This window comes from Myotis myotis, unplaced genomic scaffold (assembly GCF_014108235.1).
Source record: "Myotis myotis isolate mMyoMyo1 unplaced genomic scaffold, mMyoMyo1.p scaffold_m19_p_1, whole genome shotgun sequence".
In the NCBI taxonomy this organism is placed as follows: Eukaryota; Metazoa; Chordata; class Mammalia; order Chiroptera; family Vespertilionidae; genus Myotis; species Myotis myotis.
Window position 1 is genome coordinate 199376443 of NW_023416313.1, and position 23636 is coordinate 199400078.

Here is a 23636-nt window from a genome sequence, read left to right on the forward strand (position 1 = left end):
AAAATAATACAATAATAAATAATACAAGAATAAACTGTGTTTCACATACAACTATAAACATACTTTTGCCCAACCCTGTATATAGGGCTTTAAATGAAAATCTCAAACAGGTTACTGTCTGGCAGTTATGTGAATATGTCTACCATAGCATCTGGAACAGAGCAGATGCTCAGTAAATATCTGCTTTCTTATTTTAAAAGTTGGGGTAGGGAGAGACATGTAGTTAGAAAGGGTTTAGTAAGAGACAGAAAAAAGGAACATGTCTCCACAAACCTATGAATTAATGACAAACCATGAAACTAAACATGAGAGTAAAACATTCTGCTCAAGCATGGAAGTTTCAAACTGGTGGCTCTTGAGCAAAATAGGTATGGTGCACAGATTTGTTTTATCATACAATAAAATATGAATTTGTTGCAATTCTTAAAAATCAGGAGATTTTACATATAAATCTTTATTTCTGGCATCCCTTGAAAAATAAAATAAAACACCCAGAGGCCCTCATGGCAACAATGGGCTAAAGCTTGAGTCAAAGATTCAAATGGCAGTCTTTTAGATTTAGATGGGGTGGGCTCTCCTGTTGGCCACAGTCCCCACCGCTCCCTATTGTACTTCTAGACCAATTCACTCATTTTTGCCACTTGCCTTGATATTGCTGGCATTAAGTGTGACTATATCGTGCAGTGCTGGCGAACCTATGATACGTGTGTCAGAGGTGACATGCGAACTCATTTTTTTGGTTGATTTTTCTTTGTTAAATGGCATTTAAATATATAAAATAAATATAAAAAATATAAGTCCTTGTTTTACTATGGTTGCAAATATCAAAAAATTTCTATGTGACATGGCACCAGAATTAAGTTAGGGTTTTTCAAAATGCTGACACGCCGAGCTCAAAAGGTTCGCCATCACTGGTATAGTGCAAAGGGGTATCTATTGAGAGCTCAAAAGTCTGGGTTCCAGTCCTGGCTCGGCTACAAACTTATGTCTTAACTTGTGTAAGCCGTACAACTCTCTGAGCCACAGTTTTCTCATTTGGAAAAGGAAGATTTATACAAAACGATCTCTAACAGTTCTATAACTAGAATTCATATACAATAGTGTAATGAGCATGGGGGAGACAAAGAGTTGGCTCAGCTTATTTTATACTTTATTCCCTGAGTCCAATTCGCTGAAATGTTCCTTTCATTTTAATGCTAACGAATATTTCGTGAACCTAGGACAATCTAAAATGAAGTACATGTTCTCTGGCAATATATCTGGGTCTATTTGTGTGAACTGACTAGTCTCACTGCAATTGAAAGCCAGAAGACTGTTTCGGATAGATAGGTCACTTAGTGCCTTTCTTGACCATGTTCATTCCTATTATGGAAATTCTCACATTTCTCTCTGGGACAGTTACCCAGCCTATGACTACATGAAGAGTTCCAGAGCACAGAGCCTCAGGCTGTGCACATTCTTAAAGTATACAAGAACAGATCAAATGTAAAGACCACTATATGCAAAGGGTAGTCTTTGGAATGTGAAAGCAGCAAAAAAGATCCTGTCTAGACTAGTGAAGGACTGTACATGTCAGTCCTACAGATCACACTATAACTGTGGCAGCTGCTGCTTCAGCCCCGAGTGTGCAAAGCCAGAGCCTATAAATCACTTTTGAGAGACTTGTTCCAGGAATAAGACAGGAAGTTGGGCCTTCTGTGCCACACTTAAAAAATATAAACTCAGTAGATTAGTTTCACTAAAAATCCATTATTTAATTCATCTTCCTAAAGCCCTAAGAAGTTGAGCAGGAAAATGGTACTTATCAATCCTGATTTACAGTTAGCAAAGCCATGGGCCCAGAAAGCTAAAACCCCATACACATTGTACTCAAGATTCACCTCAACAAATATATTTATTGTGCCCTTGCTGTGTGACAGGCAATGGAGACAAGATAATGATGAATAGCTACGTTTCTTAGTCCCCAAGGAGTGGACAACATAGGTAAACATAAATCTCTATATTTCCTATTCCCTAGGTTATATACTTTATTAATCCTCACCTGAGGATGTTTTCCCATTGATTTTTAGAGAGAGTGGAAGGGAGAGGGAGAGACAGAGAGATAGAAACATGGATGCATCAGAGATACATCAATTAGTTGTCTCCCACACATACCCAGACCCTGGCTGGGGGTTGAGCCCGCAACTGAAGTACGGGTTCTTGATCAGAATTGAACCTGGGACCCTTTAGTCTGCAGCCGACGCTCTAGCCCAGCCGTGGACAAACTACGGCCCGTTTGAAATGAATAAAACTAAAAAAAAAAAAAAGACCGTACCCTTTTATGTAATGATGTTTACTTTGAATTTATATTAGTTCACACAAACACTCCATCCATGCTTTTGTTCCGGCCCTCCGGTCCAGTTTAAGAACCCATTGTGGCCCTCGAGTCAAAAAGTTTGCCCTCCCCTGCTAGCCACTGAGCCAAACTGGCTAGGGCAGGTTATATACTTTTGATAATCTATATAGGGACTATGAACAGACTTTAAAGACTTTAAAACTGATCCAAAGTTAGATTCAATGACTTCTCATCCTCCTTTATCCATAGAAAACCACTTACCCTAATCAAAAAGCTATCTAATTTGTCAGAGAGGCTATATAGTACCCATAAAATCTTTCCATAGGACAAAAGTCACAAATAACAAGTCAGTCAAATTTGAATAGGGAAAATCAAAAGTCATTCAACGTTTTTAATCATCGTATATAATCTGAAAGGCAAAACAACTATATCTTGTCAAGGTACATAACCAGGACCATCACAAAATACCTTATATGGCTTTGCATGTGACAATACCTGTCCCAGTGTATCTGGGGAAACTGGGTAATTATAATCTAGGCCACAGGTTATCAAACAGGGGCAATCTGCCCCTCCTTTTACCTTTCCCAACAGACATTTGTCAATGTCGGGAAACATTTTTTGTTTGAAGAGGACAGGATGCTACCTTTTACCTTTCCCAACAGACATTTGGCAATGTCGGGAAACATTTTTTGTTTGAAGAGGACAGGATGCTACCTTTTACCTTTCCCAACAGACATTTGGCAATGTCGGGAAACATTTTTTGTTTGAAGAGGAGAGGATGCTACTATCATATGATGCACAGAATAACTCTGCACAACAAAGAATTAACTGACCAAAATGTTGATAATGCCGAGGTTAAGAAACCACGGTGTTCTACATATTGATTAGAAGCATTTATTCTGAGTCTTTTAGGGACGCCATGCTTCACTACTAATATAGAAATTGAAAGAAAACACAATATCCATTTTCTTTCACCTTTCCCTCAGCCTGTTTCTAGCAAAAAGCCTATAAACCATCACATTTAGTGCCTACTCTTTGTTGTTAAATGAAACAGGATCTCACACATACATAAGAGATTGACAGAAGATGGATAATCCATAAAAGCAAGAAAGAAAGGAAAGAAGGAAGACAGGAATAGAGAAGGAGGTGCTTGGTTATTGCTTCCACAGTTAAATGAAACTAGATCAATCATTCTGCAAGCAGACAATTACAATGGTCTGTTCTATTCTGAGACTGTTCATTTCTAGACTGTTTATTGGCAGTTAGTTTCTTCCCACGCAAGAAACAAACTGCCAATAAAAACAAAGTCATTAGCATTGTGGCCTCTCCAAGGAAACAATGCTTATACAACTGAGGCCACCTAGTGGTTTCAAGTGTGGATCACAGCTAATAGGCCCCAGCACTCCAACTTGAATATAAATTCTGAATTTGGATATATATTCCCTATTTACAAAAGAGGAAATCCCTAGCCTGGGCAACTTAAGAGGTATTCTCAATTTCTTTCATATTCGACCCAATTCAACAAGCATATATTATGCTCCTACTACATATACTAATCTTTAAACTATGACATTGGGATTCTCTAGCAACGTCAATCTAAGAAGAAAAGCCTTAGCTACCTTCCTTCAGAAAGCAGGAACTTCAAAGGTTTTCAAAGAACTGTTTCTCTTATGCCCTAGGCCCACAAATAACTTTAAAGAGATGGAGTACGGCATGCAAATTACATGTCAAAATTTGACCCAAAGAGAAAACTAAACATTAGCAGGAGAATGAGGTTTCTCTTTTCCAATCTAAATGTGAAGTAGCAATAAGATTTGTTGTTAGAGAAGAAAAAAAGTCCATTTGTTTATCTGATCAATCTTTCTTTATATTTGTCTTTTCTCAGCTTGATTACTCAGACCAGTCCAATAGGTCCATTCACTGACACCCACTTCAGAACTTCTATGGCCAAGACAGACAGTCAAGAATGCAAGTATGTTTTTGAACTGCCAGCTCTAAGTCAGTATCAATATCTTGACACTGACTGTGAAAAGGCTGGAGACTCACAGCTTGGGTTCTCCTTCTCAGTTGTGATGCTGGCAATAAAAAGAAAAAGAGTCAGCATCTGGCTTCCTCTCAAACAAAGTTGCTCAGCCCATTTCATCCAAGAAAAAAGATGCCATCCCAAGGGGCCTTTCAGGATATATGTCTCTTGGATGGTACTTAGAGTGTTTCATTCATCATTGTAGCTTATTGATACTCACAAAAAATCTCTTCTTTTGGCAAGCTAATTTTCCATGGACTTCCTCCTTTCTTTTGAAATGATACATTCTTAGAATCTTAAAATCTGTTCACAAACTTGGCAGGGCTAGATTGCTCAGAACCATATTGTAGCCAGCCTTGGTTTATGGTGTGTGCCTCACATTACTCAATGGCAGCCCTGATAAAGAAACTCACTAGTAAGCCAGAACATCCCCACACAATTACTGTTTCCCTCAATTGTTTCTATCTGACATTATGCTAAAGAGAAATAAAGACCAGTACAGGAACAGCAATCGAAAGGAAAGTAAGAGTGTGGGGACCGAGCCAATTTGGCTCAGATTAAAGAGTTCTGGGTTCGATTGCGGTTGGGAGGCATGTGCCCAGTTGCAGGCTCGATACTGCTGGGATGCGTGCGGGAGACAGACGATCGATGTGTCTCACATAGATGCTTTTCTCTCTCTGTCTCTCTCCCTTCCACTCTCTCTAAAAAAACAGTGGAAAAATATCCTCTGGTAAGGATTAAATAAAAAAATAAGTGTGTGGGATGCAGAAGGCACTTACCTGGTCACGATCTCCTGCAAAACAGCAGCTTTTCATGGTACAAGAGTTGAAGTAACCCTGATTGTCAAACTGGAACACAGGCAGGCGGGAGTGGATGTCATAAAGCACAGGGGGCAGGCGACGCCTCAGGGCCAGGAGCTGAGTCCCGTTGCTGTTGAATCGCACACTCATGGCACTTTGAAGGGACAGGTTGCCACCATAGCGTAGGAGAGAACTAGAAGGCACAAAGCACAGGGATAAGGCGTAAGACAGGCTGGGCAAGAGCCTGCAAAACACACTGCACTTATTTCTTCCCAAAATGTGCCCAGGTTCCTGTCAAGCCTGTACATCTGGATTTCGGCAGAAAGGTATTTCTCTGCAGTAAGCTTGAAGGCAATAACAAGGATAGGAGAGCTCCTTGATTACATTAAAGCAAGTTATTTAATCTACCAGTTCCCCTTTTCAATCTCCAAAAGGTGAATTACTACTAAATTTACTTACAAGGATAACACAAGCATCTTGAAAAAAGAGACAAATTAAAAATGATTTGCCATTTCATTTACCTGAGCTAACTATAGAATCAAACACATACTCTGTCAAGATGCTGGGAGATGAGTCGTGTCCATGCTAATTGGCTAATCATAGATGGTATTTAAGGGATATATTTACCATATGTATTAGAGATGTAAGAACCATTAGAAAGAATAACAGATATTTAGTTAATTCTATGTTATTATTTTTAAAAATTTTTATTGACTTCAGAGAGGAACGGAGAAGGAGAGAGGGATAGAAACATCAATGATGAGAGGAAATCACTGATTGGCTGCCTCCTGCACACCCCCACTGGGGATTGAGCCCACAACCCCAGCATGTGCCCTGAATGGGAATCGAACCATGACCTCGTGGTTCATAGCTCGATGCTCAACCACTAACCCACACCAGCCGGACCACTTTATAGTTAATTCTTTAAAAAAAATTTTTTTTTAATCCTCACTTGAGGATATTTTTCCCATTGATTTTTTGGAAGGGAGGGAGGATGAGGAGGGAGGGAGGGAGGGAGGGAGAGGGAGAGAGAGAGAGAGAGAGAGGGAGAGAGAGAGAGAGAGAGAGAGAGAGAGAGAGAGAGAGAAACATCAATTGGTTGCCTCCTGCCAACCAGGCTAGGGATTGAACATGCAACCGAGGTATGTGCCCTTGACTGGGCATCAAACCCAAGACCCTTTAGTCTGTGGGCCAATGCTGTAACCACTGAGCAACTGGCCAGGGCTATAGTTAATTCTGAGTATTTTTCAATAACAATCACTTTATTATTTGTCTTTATTTTTCAATTTTTAATCTGTTCACAGAAAACTTTTATATTCCATATGGCATGACTCAAGAGTAAACATTAAAGAAAAAATTTTAATTAAATGCAGAGCAAGCAGTTACAACTAGAAGAGCAAGATGATGTGTTTCCCTTTACTACATCTGTAATTGGATTCTGCTTTTGGGACTTCATACTAAAAACGGGAGACACTATTTGTCAGTCATTTAAAAAGCAATTAATTGGGGCTTAAAGATATTTCCTATGAAGAGTCTAAAAAAATACTACCAGAAGAGATTTAATATTGAAAGAAGAGAACACATTTTCTTTTCCTTTCTTTTTGGTAAGAGAGTTGGTGGGGGAAATTAAGGGAACAAGAAAGAGATATTCCATGGGGAAAAGAGCCCCTGAAATCAGTGCAAAGGCAACTGCCAACCTCACCTGGTCATAAAAACACAGGCTACACCAAAACTAGCCAGTCAGTCCTATGTCCCCAAAACAGACTTCTCACCAGAGGCAAGAATACTCTGGTACTCCAGCTATGTGTAGAAACAAGTCTCGGGCAAACAGACTCTAATTCTTATGATTGGAACGGCAGGAAAAAGAGACTTAGAACAGTCCCTAGAACTCCAAACATCAAGAAGAAGTCTGGTATCCCTGCAGGCCCCAACTAATAACCTCTGCAGAAAAATGTTCTTATAATGGTCCTAACACAGGCCACAGTCACTCACATACAGAGAATAATGGCGGGGCTGTTAGAGCCCAGGCGTTTCCTTTCCAGGGTGCCCTAGCTCCTACAGGCATGTGGTGTTATCTAAACACTGAGCTCAAAAACAATGAGAGGCTTTCAACCCAAGATCAGCATGGAGTGTGCAAATAAACCAGCATGTGTAGGACTGAAGAGGAGCTGGGGGTGGAAACAAGACTCAACAGAAAGAAACTTGGCTAGCCCCACCAGCACAAGCAGCAAGGGGTTTGTATCAGCTCAGGCACCCCTGACAGGAAAGCTGGGGCCTTTGGCAAACGCCCTTTCCATCTGTTAACAGGAACTTCCTCTGCAGCTTCCAGTCAGGTCTGGAGGAGTCTGCCCAGGACAGGAATCTGGGCCCATCCCATCCCAGCCAGGCTCCCAGACAAACATTGGCAATCTGGCCACTCCACAGGGGTCTTAAGGAGAGTCACTATTTTCTTGCCTATGCTACTGAGCAGGGAACTCCTATTTCTCACACTGATAGGGTAGGTACATAGGAATCTTGCTCCCAGAGTGTTTATGGTGCTATCTAAAGAGCAGCATCTACTAAAGGCTGGCCAGTGTGGCTCAGCAGCTGAGCATCACCCTATGAACCAGGAGGTCAGGGTTCGATTTCAGGACAGGGCACATGTCCGGGTTGCGGGCTCGATCCCCAGTGGGGGGCATGAAGGTGGCGGCTGATCAGTGATTCTCTCTCATCTTTGATGTTTCTATCTCTCTCTCCCTTTCCCTTCCTCGCTGAAATAAATAAAAATATATATACATATATTTTTTTTAAAAAGAGCAGCAGCTACTAACAATGAATACTTCACATCTGGGTGCAAAATTTAATTCCTTCCAAAGGGATGAAATGACACCAGAAAGGGAGCTACGTTAATGGGAATTTCTAGTAGGGGTTCTGCAGCTGGGTCCTCCTTGAAAATGGTAAGCACGATCTAGTTCATCAGAAAGAAAAGACTTAGAAGCAATTTGCCCTCATAGTCACAATATAATGTCAAAGACCCTATTGTTTTCAGTTCTAAGTGTAATGTGCATGAGAAATCAACTGGACGTTTTAATAATGTAAATTCTAGCTAAGATTTGGAAACAGCCCATGTGCCCATCAGCAGATGAGTGGGGAAAAAAGCTGTGGTACATTTACACAATGGAATACTATGCAGCTGTAAAAAAGAAAGAACTCTTACCATTTGCAACAGCATAAATGGACCTGGAGAGTATTATACTAAGCAAAATAAGCCAGTCAGAGAAAGATAAGTATCACATGATCTCACTCATATGTGGAATCTAATGAACAAAATAAACTGATGAACAAAATAGATCCAGAGACATAGAAGCATGGAACAGACTGTCGAACCTCAAAAGGAAGGTGGGGGAGAATGGGTGAGTGGGAAGAGATCAACCAAAGAACTTGGATACTTATATGCATAACCCATAGACATAGATAATAGGGTGGTGAAGGACTGGGATGGGAGTGGGGGGCAGGCTAAAAGAGGTCAATGTTGGGGGGTAGGGTGAGGGGAAGGGGACACATATAATACTTTCAATAATAAAGATTTTTTAAATTAATTAGTTAATTAATTTTTTAAAATGTAGATTTTCAGGATCCACCCCCAGATAGTCTAATTCAGTGTTTTTCAACCTTGTTCATCTTTGGCACACATAAGCTAATTACTAAAATTCTGTGGCAAACGAAAAAATATATTTTTTGTTGATCTGACCAAAAAAAGGTATAATTTTCGCCCTAACAGGTTTGGCTCAGTGGATGGAGCATCAGCCTGCGGCCTGAAAGGTCCCAGGTTTTATTCCGGTCAAGGGCATGTACCTTGGTTGTGGGCACATCCCCAGTGGGAGGTGTGCAGGAGGCAGCTGATCGGTGTTTTCTCTCTCTTCGATGTTTCTAACTCTCTATCCCTCTCCCTTCCTCTCTGTAAAAAATCAATAAGATATATATATATTTTTTAAAAGGTATAATTTTGATTGATTTACAAAATAATTAATAATAGTAATGATCTACCCTTTTTGCTCCAAAGTGAATTTTAAAAAATCAGGTGCCTATACTTGTATAATGGTTTCTGGTACCAAGAATTAACCAAGAATATGCAACTCTATTATATGACCTATATATTTATGGTTCAAGACAGGGCATTCACATCGGACAGCTAATATTGTGCTAGTTTTGACAAGCTAAGGGAAAAGAGGTTAGTACCCCTGAATAAGAGTCAGGTATTGAATGTTTTAAAAATTCTTGTGGCACACTGGTTGAAAAACATTATTCTAATTCAATCTGGGAAGTGAGCTCAGGAATCTGATTTTAACAAGCAATCCAAATTAATTGTGATGAATGCAACCTTCAAATCACACTTTGAGAAACATGGTTCCATTTGGAATTTTGGGGAGTGGGAATCAGGAAGGGGGCTCGAGGGGGGCGGGGAACCAGGTGGAGAGAAAGAAGATGAAAAGCCGACCAAACTATATGGCACTTTTAATGAAAAGCCAACCACACTATATAGCACTTTTTACAGCCCCGTGTCTATTAACAGAAAGATCTCCAATTCCTTTTAAGATTAGAGTTCCACTTCACCAACAATGCCTGAAATGATGTTTTCCTGTCCTCAACACATTCTCTGAAGGGGAAGAAGTTTCTCATATCCTCTTGAAGAACTGAGGATACTTGTATATAATAAGAATGCCTCAATCCCGACTTGCTTTCTGGGTTCTGATCTTAATAACAGAGATGCCACTAACTCCACTCCTCCAGAGAAATGGCCACCATTACACACCCAAATAAGGTGAGAAGTATTTTGAAAGGACTAGCAACAAGTTAAAATGGGTTTAAATCAAAATATACCTATACAAAATAAAAGCAATATCCTATTCCCAATCTATCTTCAACCAAGGGTCTGTCATAAAATGCAATAGGAATGGGGTCGGAGGTGATCCGAGGTCAGCATACAAAAGACCCAGGATGCAAAGCAAAAGAACCCAAACATCAGGAAGATATTCTTCACTAGCGTGGTTTCCTAGTCTTTGCACACCCCGCTCAAATACTCAACTTGACTTCTTTATTGCTTGAGTGGAACATTCTTTAATATTAAAGTTTTTTAATGTTAAAGGACATTAAAAGGAGTACTTGGCCAAGGCTATGGCCTTGAAACAGAAGAGAAACAAGTTGAGGTTGTGTTCAGGTGAAATATGGGAGTATTCTGTCCAGCAGCACAAGATAAAGCAATCATAAAGGTTCCCAGATCAGGCTCCACAAACCTAGATTCCCCTAAGTCCATGACTGAGCAACTCATCTGATGGTGCCAATAAGATTTTCCAAAGCCCACTGGCATGAATTTCCTCCTCACTTCTATCTGAAAGTTTCATAAGACCTGTGAAATGCTTGGAGACAAGGCACCGTTATTCCACATCACGGACATCAGAGCTGGTATCGTACAATCAGAGAGGCAAAACCAAGCTCTGCAGGAGGAGAAAAATCTCCTCCAGCTTCTGCTTTAGGGCAAGATGACCTATAAGGAATATGGGTCACTTTGTACTTCCCTATAACACAACACATAGAAAGAGAAATCCTAGAGGCATTAGGCTTAGATAAAAAGAACAAGTTCAGGGAGTCTCAGCCCATACCAGTTCCATTCAAGTGTGTTCAGGGTCCCAATAATCCCTTAACCATTTCTTTTATGTGATTTTTTTCTAAGATAATCCTCAATTCCAAGGCTGAGACACTCCCTAGGAAAGCAGAACTGTAGGACAACCACCCTGAAAAACACACATTGTGATCTGTGACTGAACAAACTTCTTTTCCTCAGAACAAGATTCACTGCCAAGCCTCTCTGGCTTGAAATATGTAAGTTCCATGGACATGGTAAAATTTCTTTCCCTTTTTGAACATCCAGAAATTTAAGTTTGTCTGAGGTCAGCAGAGGTCTTGACTAAATTGCTGAGGAAGAGATCTTAGATAACCAAATGGCATATCCAGTCCCTCCACAAAGCAAACATGGACAACAGGCATTGCCATGCTTCTAATCACCATCTTCCAGAACAGGGACATGCCCGGAGTTGAAGAACTATATTCCAAGTTTTTGCATTTGTTCCAAAGATACCAAAAGCCACGCAGAACTAACCAAAATCTCAAAATGAATGAAAAGGCAGTGCCATAACAGATTGTTCTAGAATACTCATGAATTTTCCATAGAATTAGAGACTCAACAATAGTTAATCAGATGGCCTGGCTTATTCAAAACAACCCCTTTCCAAGCTACAGAAAATAGAGAGGTTTCGTAAGCAGCCAGTAAAATCTTCATCTTAAAACTATTCCTGGTTCTACCTTCTGAAAGATATTATCAGCCCTGATCTCACAGTGTATAAAACTAGGGAGGGAGGGTTTAATGAACAGTGCTTGGCAGGAGGAAGAGAAAAGCAAGAGGAAGGAGAAAGACAGATGATACCAGTTGCTACAGCAACAGTTAACAGTGCAGAAGTGAGTGGGTATATACGCAGGCAGTCCCTGATGGCAGGAAAAGAAACTGGGGTGAGTGTGCTGACTATTAGGTAGGGTACAAGGCCACGAAGCTAGAGAAATGTTAAAGAGGAAAGAGGCAAACTCTGGAAAAAATCCTAAGCAATTGAGGGTCTGAAAACAAAAACCGCAATTTGGTACCTCTACTATGATCTCTTACAAAAACAAGAGAGGAGGGGAACATAAAGGAAAAGGGAGAGAAGGCCAGACTGCTGACAGGTAAGACATGATTACAGGAAGACAGCTTGTTTCAAATAGGAGTCACTCACTGAGAATGTGTCCAAAACCCTAAGTCACCTCTAGTTGACAGAAATAGAAATGTCTTAAAATAACAGCTTTCAAACTTTTTAAATAGTAATCCTTTGTACATTTTATACTGCTCCCCAGTATACCCACACTTATTTAGCACAAACTCATTGAACAATACTTACCACCTGCTATATGCAATGCATTGACTTTTTATTCTATATTTGCTATTTAACAAACACTTGTGACACCTAAATTGATTTCATGACCCACTAGATCACTGAAAGAGCTTCCTACTTTTTGTCTCCTTGCTTCCATTCTTGGACCCATGCTTCAGTTTATCGCAGTGATGGAGAACCTATGACACGCGTGTCAGAGGTGACAAGCGAACTCATTTTTTTGGTTGATTTTTCTTTGTTAAATGGCTTTTAAATATATAAAGTAAATATCAAAAATATAAGTCTTTGTTTTACTATGGTTGCAAATATCAAAAAATTTCTGTATGTGACACGGCACCAGAGTCAAGTTAGGGTTTTTCAAAATGCTGACACGCAGAGCTCAAAAGGTTCGCTATCACTGGTTTATCCTGAACAAAACAGCCAGAGGGATACTGAACCATATAGTCAGATCACATCATTACTTTGCTGAATATCCTCCAGTGGCTCCTCCATTTCAACTACAGTAAAAATCAAATTCCTGCCGAAACTGGTTTGGCTCAGTGGATAGAGCGTCGGCCTGCGGACTGAAAGGTCCCAGGTTCGATTCCGGTCAAGGGCATGTACCTGGGTTGCGGGCACATCCCTAGTAGGAGATGTGCAGGAGGCGGCTGATAGATGTTTCTCTCTCATCTAACTCTCTATCTCTATCCCTTCCTCTCTGTAAAAAATCAATAAAATATATTTTTAAAAAAACACAAAAAAACAAATTCTTTACAATGCCCACAAGGCCTTAGACCAGTGGTTCTCAACCTTCCTAATGCCGTGACCCTTTAATACAGTTCCTCATGTTGTGGTGACCCCCAATTTCATTGTTACAAATTGAACATAATTAAAGCATAGTGATTACTCACAAAAACAATATGTAATTATATATGTGTTTTCCCATGGTCGGTGACCCCTGTGAAAGGGTCGTTCGACCCCCAAAGGGGTCGCGACCCACAGGTTGAGAACCACTGCCTTAGACAATCCCTCCCTATTCTCATCCATTATGTCTCTGACGCCACCTCCCAGAGTTACCTTTTTCTACTTCAACCACATAATGCCTCCCTACTGTTCCTAGAACACATCAGGCATGCTTCCGCTTCAGGGCCTTTGCACTTGCAGATCCTGCAGCCCCGGATGTTCTTCCCCAGATATGAGCATGGATCATTTACTTACCTCTTAATTTCTGGTACCCTATGCAAAAATGCAACTTCCCCAATAAGCCTGGTCTCCCTGGCCGGCTTTATTTTTCTCTGCTACATGAATCACCATATTACAATCACATATTGTATGTACTTTATTTTGTTTCTTCTTTGTCTTTTCCCACTGAACTATTAGCTCTTATAACTTTTCCCTGTGTATCCCAACTGCTTAAACAGTGCCAGACACACAACAGGCATTCAGTAAATAGCTGTTAAATGCATGATCTAATGGATCAAAGGCAGTAGTTTGAAAAACACTGACTTAGAACATTAAGAAAATAAAAACAAAACAAAAAGACCCAAGTTTCACCAAGGTTCATCCGGCTCCTGATATGTCTGCCCACAAAACCTAATCTTGAAAGGCAAGCAGCAGAGCAGCATAAAATTAGAAAAATAGCAGGAAGATCACTGAATCAATGTCCTCTTTCACAGACAAAAAACTATGGCCCAGAAAGTAAAACGATTTGCCAACGACCACCCAGATCTCCACCTCTTCATGTAACACTGCTATACATGCTTCAAGTGAATTAAATTCATCTGCCTGCTAATTAGCAGCCAATAAAAAGGAAGAATATGGTAAACAGGATTCTTAATTATATCATGTATACAATTTTCAAAATAAAAGTTCAAAAGGAAAATTAGTAATCAAATTTTAGGAAGTACCATGGCTGGTGTGGCTCAGGGGCCCTGAAGGGTCACGGGTTTGATTCCGGTAAGGGCATGTAGGCTCGATTTCCAGCCCTAGTCAGGACACGTGCGGGCAGGCAAGTAATCCTTGTCTCTCTCTCACATTGAGATTTCTTTCTCTTTGTTTCTCCCTCTCCCTCTTACTCTCTAAAAATCAATGGAAAAATATCCTTAGGTGAAGATTAACAAAAAAAGTCAAAGACCCTGGGTCTGAATGGACATAGTAGCAAATTCAACAAGGGTTTCTGAATAACAAGTGTCCATCTTGTAGCATAAGCAAAGTTGCTTAATCACCTAGGTATCTGTTAAAAAGTGGCAGATTCACAGGTCCCACCATCCCAGATCAACAATTCCACCTCTGGGTCTGTGTTCCAGGAAAGAGCTCTTAAACAAGTTCCCCAGGTGATTCTGATGCCCTCTAAGGTGTAAGAATCATAAGGCTGGTGTGGTTCAGTGGTTGAGCATCAACCTATGAACCAGAAGATTACCGTTCGATTTCTGGTCAGGGCACATGGGGGCGTGCAGGAGGCAGCAGATGAATGATTCTCTCTTATTATTAATGTTTCCACTTCTCTCTCCCTCTCCATTCCTCTCTGAAATCAATAAAAAGATATAATTTATTAAAAAAACACAATCAATTAAAAAAGAAAAAGAAATGTGAGAATCACTGGGTTAGGATACCAGAAGCCCTGCGCATTCCAGTGGACAAAGTTAATTGTAGAGCTCCACCTTGTGGCCTAAAGGTTAGAAAGCAACTTTACCAGAATCTCTGGTTCCCCAACATAGTTCTAATTGACAGGCTTTCAAAGCCCAGCAAGAACTCTTACAACCTCCTCTAATGGTTTATTCCTTAGAGGCATTTTGATCCATGCAATTACACTAAGAATTTAGGCCCAGAAACATTACAGAAAGATAGTTTTGAAAATGTAGACTATTTTGGGATTAGTAAAACACTGTGTCTTCATTTCAATATTTACTGAGTACCCATAACATTCTAAGCACTATGCTAGGCACTAGAGATTGAATAAAACATGACCCTGTCCTTAAAAATCCACAGAAAAACATGACAAGTAATAGTACAGATGAGGACAAGTGCCTCCTTTCTAAGAAGCAATTATTGGGCACTGGGAAGGAAATCAAGAACATAATACTGGTATAGCTGATATAAGACGCTAGAGGCCTGGTGCGCAAAAATTTGTGCACTCAGGGGAGGAGGGGGGTCCCTCAGCCCGGCCTGTGCCCTCTCGCAGTCTGGGACTCCTTGGGGGATGTCCACCTGCTGGCTTAGGCCCACTCCCTGGGAGGATCGGGCCTAAGCTGGCAGTCAGGCATCCCTCTGGCAGCCTGAGAGCCCTCAGGGGATGTCCATGTGCCAGCAGGGAGCAGGCCTAAGCTGCAGTCAGACATCCCTAGCGCTGATGAGAAGGCGGGAGAGGCTCCCGCCACCACCGCTGTGCTGGCAGCCGGCAGCCTGGCTAGTGGCTGAGCAGAGCTCCCCCTGTGGGAGCGCACTGACCACCAGGGGTCAGCTCCTGCAGTAAGTGTCTGCCCCCTGGTGATCAGTGTGTGTCATAGTGACCAGTCATTCATTCCCAGTCATACTGCTGTTACAGTCAATTTACATATTACCCCTTTATTATATAGGATAATCATATTCAAGATAACCAATGATGGCAAAAGCAGTGATTGAGACATGCAACATGAATGCCACAGATCATAAGTGCTTTACAGAGGCTGTAAATAGAGCAATCCCTTCCTGTAGAACAGGGTGGGGAACATTGGCCCACAAAATCATTCGGTCTGGCCCTACCAAGGCATTAGGGGTGAGTTAATTAAATTTTGACCAAATATAGTAGACTAACTTTTAAGTTGATAATTTTGCATGGTCCGAAAATGATGTTATAAATATCCAAATGGCCCTTGGCAGAAAAAAGGTTCCCCACCCCTGCTCTAGAAGGGAAAGCTTCATTCATTCAACACATACTCTGTGCCAAAATTGTGCTAGGTGCTAAGGCAGTGGTTCTCAACCTTGGCTGTACATTAGAATCACCTGGGAATCTTTTTAATTTCTGGGCCACACAAGGCCCAGAAATCAGGATTTTAAAAAGATTCCCAGGTGATTCTAATGTGCAGCCAAGGTTGAGAACCACTGTGCTAAGGATCCAGTGGGCAAAGGAAGCTTTATGAGCAGGGAGGTCTTAGCAAAGATGTTTTCCCTGGTGCCTTGACGGGTAACTAGGGCATGAATAGGCAAAGAAAAATGGAGAAATTCTTATTTGTGTTTGTATGTGGAGGAGAAATAAGGGGGAAGGGACACTGGCACCAGAAAGAGGCAGATTGCTTGTTTAAGGAGTTGTATTTTATCCTGTAAAGTAGGACATGATGCAGTCATTCCAAAGGAACATTCTCTTGGAGCATCATCCCACATAATAGGTTCTGGAGACATGGCCATGAACAATGATAACGAGAAGCCACGAAAGCTCCTGAGTAGGGTAATGGCAAAAGTGATGTTTAAAGATCTGTGCTATATTCCAGAAGAAAGAGGCAAGTTAAGAAGCCAGGAGTAATTACCTTATGGAAAGAGTGATATGGGCCTAAAATGGGGCAGGGACTTAAGAACTGAAAATAGTGGCCAGGCACTAACACAAAGCAAGGCTGGTTATGGCAGAAAGATGAAGGGACAGAAGAATCAAATGGGACTCTGGGATTTCAGCCAGGTTGATTATAAGAGTGATGGCAACATTAAAAAAAAAAAAAAAGTTAAGAAAGGAATACACTTTTAGAAGAAAAAAAAATTTATTACAGGTTTCAGTGGGTGAAACACTTGCCTGAGTATTGTGTATGTACACATAAGACAGTAAAAAGGAGTGAGTGGAAAAAGAGATATAGAAAGGAATGGCTAACCAAAGACATATCCCTGATTAGAGCTAACCATGCTGACAACTACACACCAACAAACCCCAGCGTTTTTCTTGCAGGTTTCTAAGATTCTGTCTAAATTCCTGGGTCCTCCTGATTTCACTCTTCTTTCCCACTTCTGCCCCTTCAAGTTGCTCCCTAAAGAGCAGGTGGTGTTGCTATAACTGGAAATGTATGGAAGAAGATAAATACCCACTTGAATATACTAGTGACCTTGGATGCTTTTAAAAATGTACGCTAAGATATAACATGATAAAAGTGCATTAATTCTAAGCATATAGCTTAATAAATTTTTACATATACACTCATGAAACTACCACAGATATAGAAACACAGAAGTTTCCCTTATGCCTTCCTAATACCCTACCCAGAGGTAACCACTATTCTGAGTTCCATAACCTGTCTATCCTTAACAGCACACACATGAAATCACATTCTCTTTTGTATATGGCTTCATTCGTTCAACATTAGGTTATGAGAGTCATCCATGTTAATGTGTGTTTCTATTCATTCTTTTTCATGTCTGTGTCATAGTCTGTTGTATGGTTCTTCTGCAGTTTACCTATCCATTTCTTCTTTGATGAACATTTAGGTTCTATACCTAGGAGTAGAGTATGATTGCATGGAGTCATGTGTAGCTTTAGTCAATATTAACAAATAGTTTCCCCAAGTGGTTGTACCAATTTACATTCACCTAAAATGCATGAGAGTTTCAGTTGCTCCATTCCCTTGGCAACACTTGGTATGTTCAGTCTCTAGTTTTAACCATTTAGGGTGTATAGTAGTAGTTCATTGTGGTTTTAATTTGCACTTCCCTCATCCTATATAATAAAAGCCTACTATGGGAAGTGTCCAGTCGTCTGTTCAACCAATCAAAGCGTAATATGCTAATGCTATGCTAAGGCCACTCAACCGCTTGCTATGATGTGCACTGACCACCAGGGGGCAGACGCTCCAACTGGTAGGTCAGCTTGCAGCTGGGGTCCGGCCGATTGGGATTGAGTGAGATGGGGCCAGACATGCCCTAGAGCCCTCCCTTGGTTCCTCCCCAGCTGGCCAACCTCCCCCATCCCTCCTTGGCCCCGATCGTGCACTGGTGGGATCCCTCAGCCTGGCCTGCACCTCTCACAATCCGGGACCCTTGGGGGATATCAGAGAGCCAGTTTCAGCCCAATCCCGCAGGCCAGGCCAAGGGACCCCACTGGTGCATGAATTCATGCACCAGGCCTCTAGTGAGTAATGAAGCTGAGTTCCTTTCAAGTGCTTGTTTGTTATTTGGATATCTTCTTTTGTGAGGGGCCTATTCAACATTTCTACTCATTTAAAAAATTTAGTTTTGTGTATTTTACTTACTGATTTGTATTTCTTTATATATTATGGATATGAATTTTTGCTCAATACATGTATTTTGAATATTTCCCCCTAGATTATGGCTTATTCTTTAGCTCATCTTTTCACTTAATGGTATCTTTGATGAATAGAAGTTCTTAATTTGAATGAAATCCAATTTATTAATTTTTCTCCCCATTATTTTTCTTTTGGGATCCTGTTTACAAAAATTTAAGAAATCTTTGTCTAACCTGATGGCCTTGCATTCTGAGAGGAAGGAGGCCAGGTCATTCTTGAAGTTTCAACGAACACCAGAGCATGAGTGCCTTTTCCAGCCTTTCAAGTTACACCCTGGGCTCTATTTTACATGGAATAGTATGAGCAACCTCGAATGCAATGTGGCAGAGAGTGTCTGGCTTGTTCAGAAGGCAAGGAGTTACACTTAATTTGGTCTCTACAGAAGTAGGATTGACACAGGTCCTGCAGGACAGACATTTAATTAACCTGAGGCCTCCAAAGCCAGGCCAGGTCCTAAGAGCAACTTCTTTCTGATAGTAGGAACTGACGCTCATTGCCCATTTTCAGATGTGTCATTCATACATGTAAAAGCAACATCTCATGAGTTGTCTTTACAGGAATTCTTGGCTTGCCCTAGTTTTATTATTGAGTGGGAAAGAACCATTCTCTTTATTATTCTTGTCAAAGCAAGACACTGTTACCTGTCACAGAACTAATAGTTCCTAACAAAAACTGACAGGAACTAAAGATATGAGAAGGGAGAGAGGTAGTAAGTGAGCAGACAGCTAAAACAGGCAATGAAAAGGGTGAGACAAGTAGAGTAACAGGGGGAAACATCACTTTTCCTGAACACTCTAGTGCAGCGGTTCTCAAGCTGTAGGTCGTGACCCCTTTGAGGGTCGAACGACCCTTTCACAGGGGTCACCTAAGACCATCAGGAAAACACACATATAATTACATATTGTTTTTGTGATTAATCACTATGCTTTAATTATGTTCAATTTGTAACAATGAAAATACATCCTACATATCAGATATTTACATTACGATTCATAACAGTAGCAAAATTACAGTTATGAAGTAGCAAAGAAAATAATTTTATGGTTGGGGGTCACCACAACATGAGGAACTGTATTAAAGGGTCGCAGCATTAGGAAGGTAGAGAACCACTGCTCTAGATATTAGAAGATCCCAGTTCTGAAAACTTTTCAGAGACCACTGCAACAGTCCAAGCAAGATATAACTGGGATGTGGGCAGTGACAGCAGAAAGAATCCAAACGAAACAAGTGAAACCTTTCCAAACATGCAATGTATGCATGTACATGTGAAGTTTTCTCTTATCCAGTCACTTACACTCAAAGTCTCCCCCCACCCCCCTCCTTGGCCTACTCATTACCACTAAAACTGCTAAAGCAGACTTTTGCCAGGCAAGTAATGTAAATGAGAAAAGCACACTTGGATTCAGACTTCAAGAAGTGGTGAGATCTGTAACACATCCTAAAGGTTTAAAGAGGAATTCATGACTTAGCTTCAGTAGACTGCTGTCATGTGAGAATAAAGATCCAATGGTAACAGATCTTTTAACTTTTTAAAGAGATGTTAGAAATTGTGATTTTTCTGTGTAACTTTCTAAACATTATTACATCGTGTTGGACAAACAAAATATCTCTGTGGGTTGACTCTGGCCTACAGGGCAATTAGTTTACAATCTCTGTTCTAAAGCTTTGCAGCAAGATAAATAGCATGTGCAGGTTTCCAGGCTTAGAAGAGCAAGAAACTGGGAAAGCCAGCATGCACACAGGGACTGGGCCAGGAGACAGTAAAAAGAAATTTAACTTTTAGAGGTAGAAAGTCTAAAGGACTTAGAGTTGGACCAACTTCAAAGTTGAACAGGTCTGTATTAAAAAACCTAAGAGGAATTCTTACGAAGTTCTATTGCAAGGAGGTCCAGATGAAGAAAAACTAGAATGTACAGGGACTCTAACTGATTTAAAAAGGGTGGGAATATAATACACACACATACACACACACATTATTTTACCTCTCTGTGTATTGATTTTCTTAACATTAAAATAGGAATAAATATATATTGTGACATATTTATGCATTTCAGTTCTCTATTATATGGTTTGAAACTTTGCTATTTTTTCATATCACTTCATATTTTTTAAACAATTTTTAGTGATTTTTTTCCTCAATACTTCAATTGTTCTTCCGTTCTTTTATTTTTCTCTTTCATGGATGCCATGTTCTTTGGAAGCTTGTTTAGACTAAGTTAATGGCCTTTTAGGCTTCCTCCATGTGAACAGTTCACTTTTTGAATAAGAATTATGTGTCACAGGGGCGGGCACCAGGATTTTAGAGATGCTTAGGTGGGGCATGGCCAAAAAAAAGATTGGAAACCACTGCCCTAAACTATGAAGCTCTTCAGCCTTGCTAAGCTAGATGTGTACAATGAGGAAGTCAGATCAAATGATAACTAAACTCCCTTCTAGAACTGACATTTTTATTCTACCAGGAAACCCTCTAATCAGCTTATTTCAGGGCAGTAGTAACAAAAACATTACCCTGCTCACACTCCTTTGGTTTACCAAGCTAAAGTAGGGAAGTATAGCTTAGGCTTGGGGTAGGGCAGAGAAACCATTCCAGTATGGAATAATCCGTAGGTTAAGCCAGAGGGGGGAAATAGTGTTCGGTGTGAGGCCTCCTTATTGATCCTTGGTGATTACATTTGTTTCCAGGAAGCCTTCCAAATAGGCCCAGAATTTATTCACATGCCCAATCTTTTACAAGCTAGAAATCACTTATTAGCCTGCTAAGGAACCACAATAAGCTCTAAATCTAGAATATTTAAAACACCAGTGACTCTTATCCTCTTGGGGGGGTCAAGGGTCTCTATGAGAACCTAGTAAATTCTCTTTCCCCATCCTTAGGGGGGAAAATGTCATGTGTGCCCATTCAGATACAAAAGCACACACATTTTACCTGCAATTATAAGGGGTTCACAAATTCCCTAAAATCTTTCCCTAGACATTTTTTTCTCTTTACACTCTTCACCTGAGGATATGCTTGGAGAGAGGGAGAGAGGGAGAGAGGGAGAGAGGGAGAGAGGGAGAGAGGGAGAGAGGGAGAGAGGGAGAGAGGGAGAGAGGGAGGGAGGGAGGGATAGAGAAAGGGAAGGATGGAGGGAGGGAGGGAGGGATAGAGAGATAGAGAAAAAAAACTGGTTTCCTCCTATATATGCCAGGACCGAGGATCAAACCTGCAACCTAGGCATGTGCCCTGACGAGGAACCAAACCTGCAACCCTTTGGTGTACAGGATGACGCTCCAACCAACCGAGCCACCAGGCCAGGGCAAAAATCTTTCCCCAGACTTTAAGAATCCCTGAAACAGAACTACCCGGTTCCAGCTTAACCTCCCAGGGGATTCCGAATTGCCCCAAGATCTAGGTTGGACTTTCGAATCGAGGTAGCTGTGTTTAGGAGACAAAACATGTATTGCAACTCAACATAATGAATCCTGCATGGAAAAGACACAAGGCCCTTTCTTCTTCCCCCTACACCAACATGTACTGAGAGAATTCAAACGGAAAAGATCTGTAATTTAATCCCAAAATACCAGTGGATGAAGAACAGGGCCGCAAGAGTATGTCATGCCCCTTCTCTGCTTCATACCCATAAATTCACACAGAATCTCAGAAGAGTTTAAAGAAACAGGTAAAAACATCCCAGTCCTCACAGCACTGTGCTCCTCTGTTCTTAAGAAAGGACTCTATCAAGATTGCCAATTAGCCTTATTAGATGACTTTTCTCCCATATGGGTTTTGAAAACTATAGATACCAAAGAAACCATATAACCTCACCCACTACTGAAGAAACAATCAAAACAAGATAATATCCCCCCCCCCCCCCCCCCCGCCCCATAGATTAGCAACAGGTTAAGTATTGGTGAGAGTCTAGAGCAGCCGTGGGCAAACTACGGCCCGTGGGCCGGATCCAGCCCGTTTGAAATGAATAAAACTAAAAAAAAAAAAAAGACCGTACCCTTTTATGTAATGATGTTTACTTTGAATTTATATTAGTTCACACAAACACTCCATCCATGCTTTTGTTCCGGCCCTCTGGTCCAGTTTAAGAACCCATTGTGGCCCTCGAGTCAAAAAGTTTGCCCACCCCTGGTCTAGAGAAACATGTGGTCTTATGCACAATTGGTGGCCTTATAAACCAGTACAGTCTTTGGTGGTGGTGGGACAACTTGACAATTTCATGAACAATGTGGAAACACACACCCTTTGATAAAGCTATTCCCTACAGATATTTCTGCACAAGTAGGCCAAGTAGATGTGCAAGCAGGTGCAATGCAGCATTGTCTATAACAAAAGCCCTGATTGTTGGGTCTATCATATAAATGGAATATCATGTAGCCATTAAAAGAATGTACTAAGTCTGTAAGTGCTAATATAAGTAAAGCTTCAATATATATTATTAATTGGGGGGGGGGGGAGTTGAGAACAATGGGATTACATGATTCCTTTAGTCTACATTTTTTAAAGGACACACATACATGCCAGTATATGAAGTAAATTATGTTCTAGAAAGATACATGAAGAAATGATTCACTGGGGTTACTTTCAGAGAGAGTGACTTCAAACATTGGAAACATATAAAGTAAAAGAGATAAAAAAGCAAAAGCTCTCAGCCATCTGGGGAAAACTGGGCTGAAGACAGAAGGCAGGACTAAAGGGAGGTTCTCGCTACTACATCGTTTATTTGCCTGGAATTGACCTTTCCAGAGTCCAGACTCCTCCTCAGCAAGGGGTGTGATTTCTCACACTGCCGGTCCCTTGGGAACATGGCTCCCCTGACTGCAGAGATATTAGTTCACGTTAGGAGATGTCCAACTGAGATCAACTGCCAAATAGGTTCTCACAACCTTTGTTGGCTGATCACATTACCTGAGAGTTGAAGTGGAGAAAGAGGCTCACCTCTGAGGTTTTCGAATATCCCAGAGTCCCACTCCTTCCTTTGAATTGGCTGTGGCCAACAACCTGGGCTCCACAGGGTTAAACATGACGCTGTGAAAGGCAGATGGATAGTTTGCCAGGCAAAAAGGCTCTGTGAAGAAAGAAACTACTATCAGTCCATTTCAGGCACCTTTGGGCCAGGGGCAAGAAGACAAGCGGGAACGTTAATGCAAGTAAGAGCACACCCTTTAATAACCACATCAATGGGCTAGAACCCCAACTTGGTCACCCTTACTCACAAGGTTCCCACAAGTCCTAGCACACACTTTCTGCACATAGAAAAAAGCAACTTAAATACATATAAACAAACTTTAAGCTAT

At 41.0% G+C, this 23636-nt stretch overlaps 1 protein-coding gene across 4 annotated transcripts in view; it reads right to left on the reverse strand.

Annotated features, from left to right (window-relative positions):
• Positions 1 to 23636, reverse strand: part of DCAF5 (DDB1 and CUL4 associated factor 5) — a 106328-nt gene that overhangs the window by 47454 nt on the left and 35238 nt on the right. For all 4 annotated transcript variants that reach the window (XM_036311079.1, XM_036311075.1, XM_036311084.1 and 1 more), the window contains 2 exons: positions 23278 to 23407; positions 5138 to 5351 (listed from right to left, as the gene is read on the reverse strand). In XM_036311079.1, coding sequence (XP_036166972.1) covers positions 5138 to 5351; positions 23278 to 23407 — 344 coding nt within the window. The remainder of the gene's footprint in view (positions 1 to 5137; positions 5352 to 23277; positions 23408 to 23636) is intronic.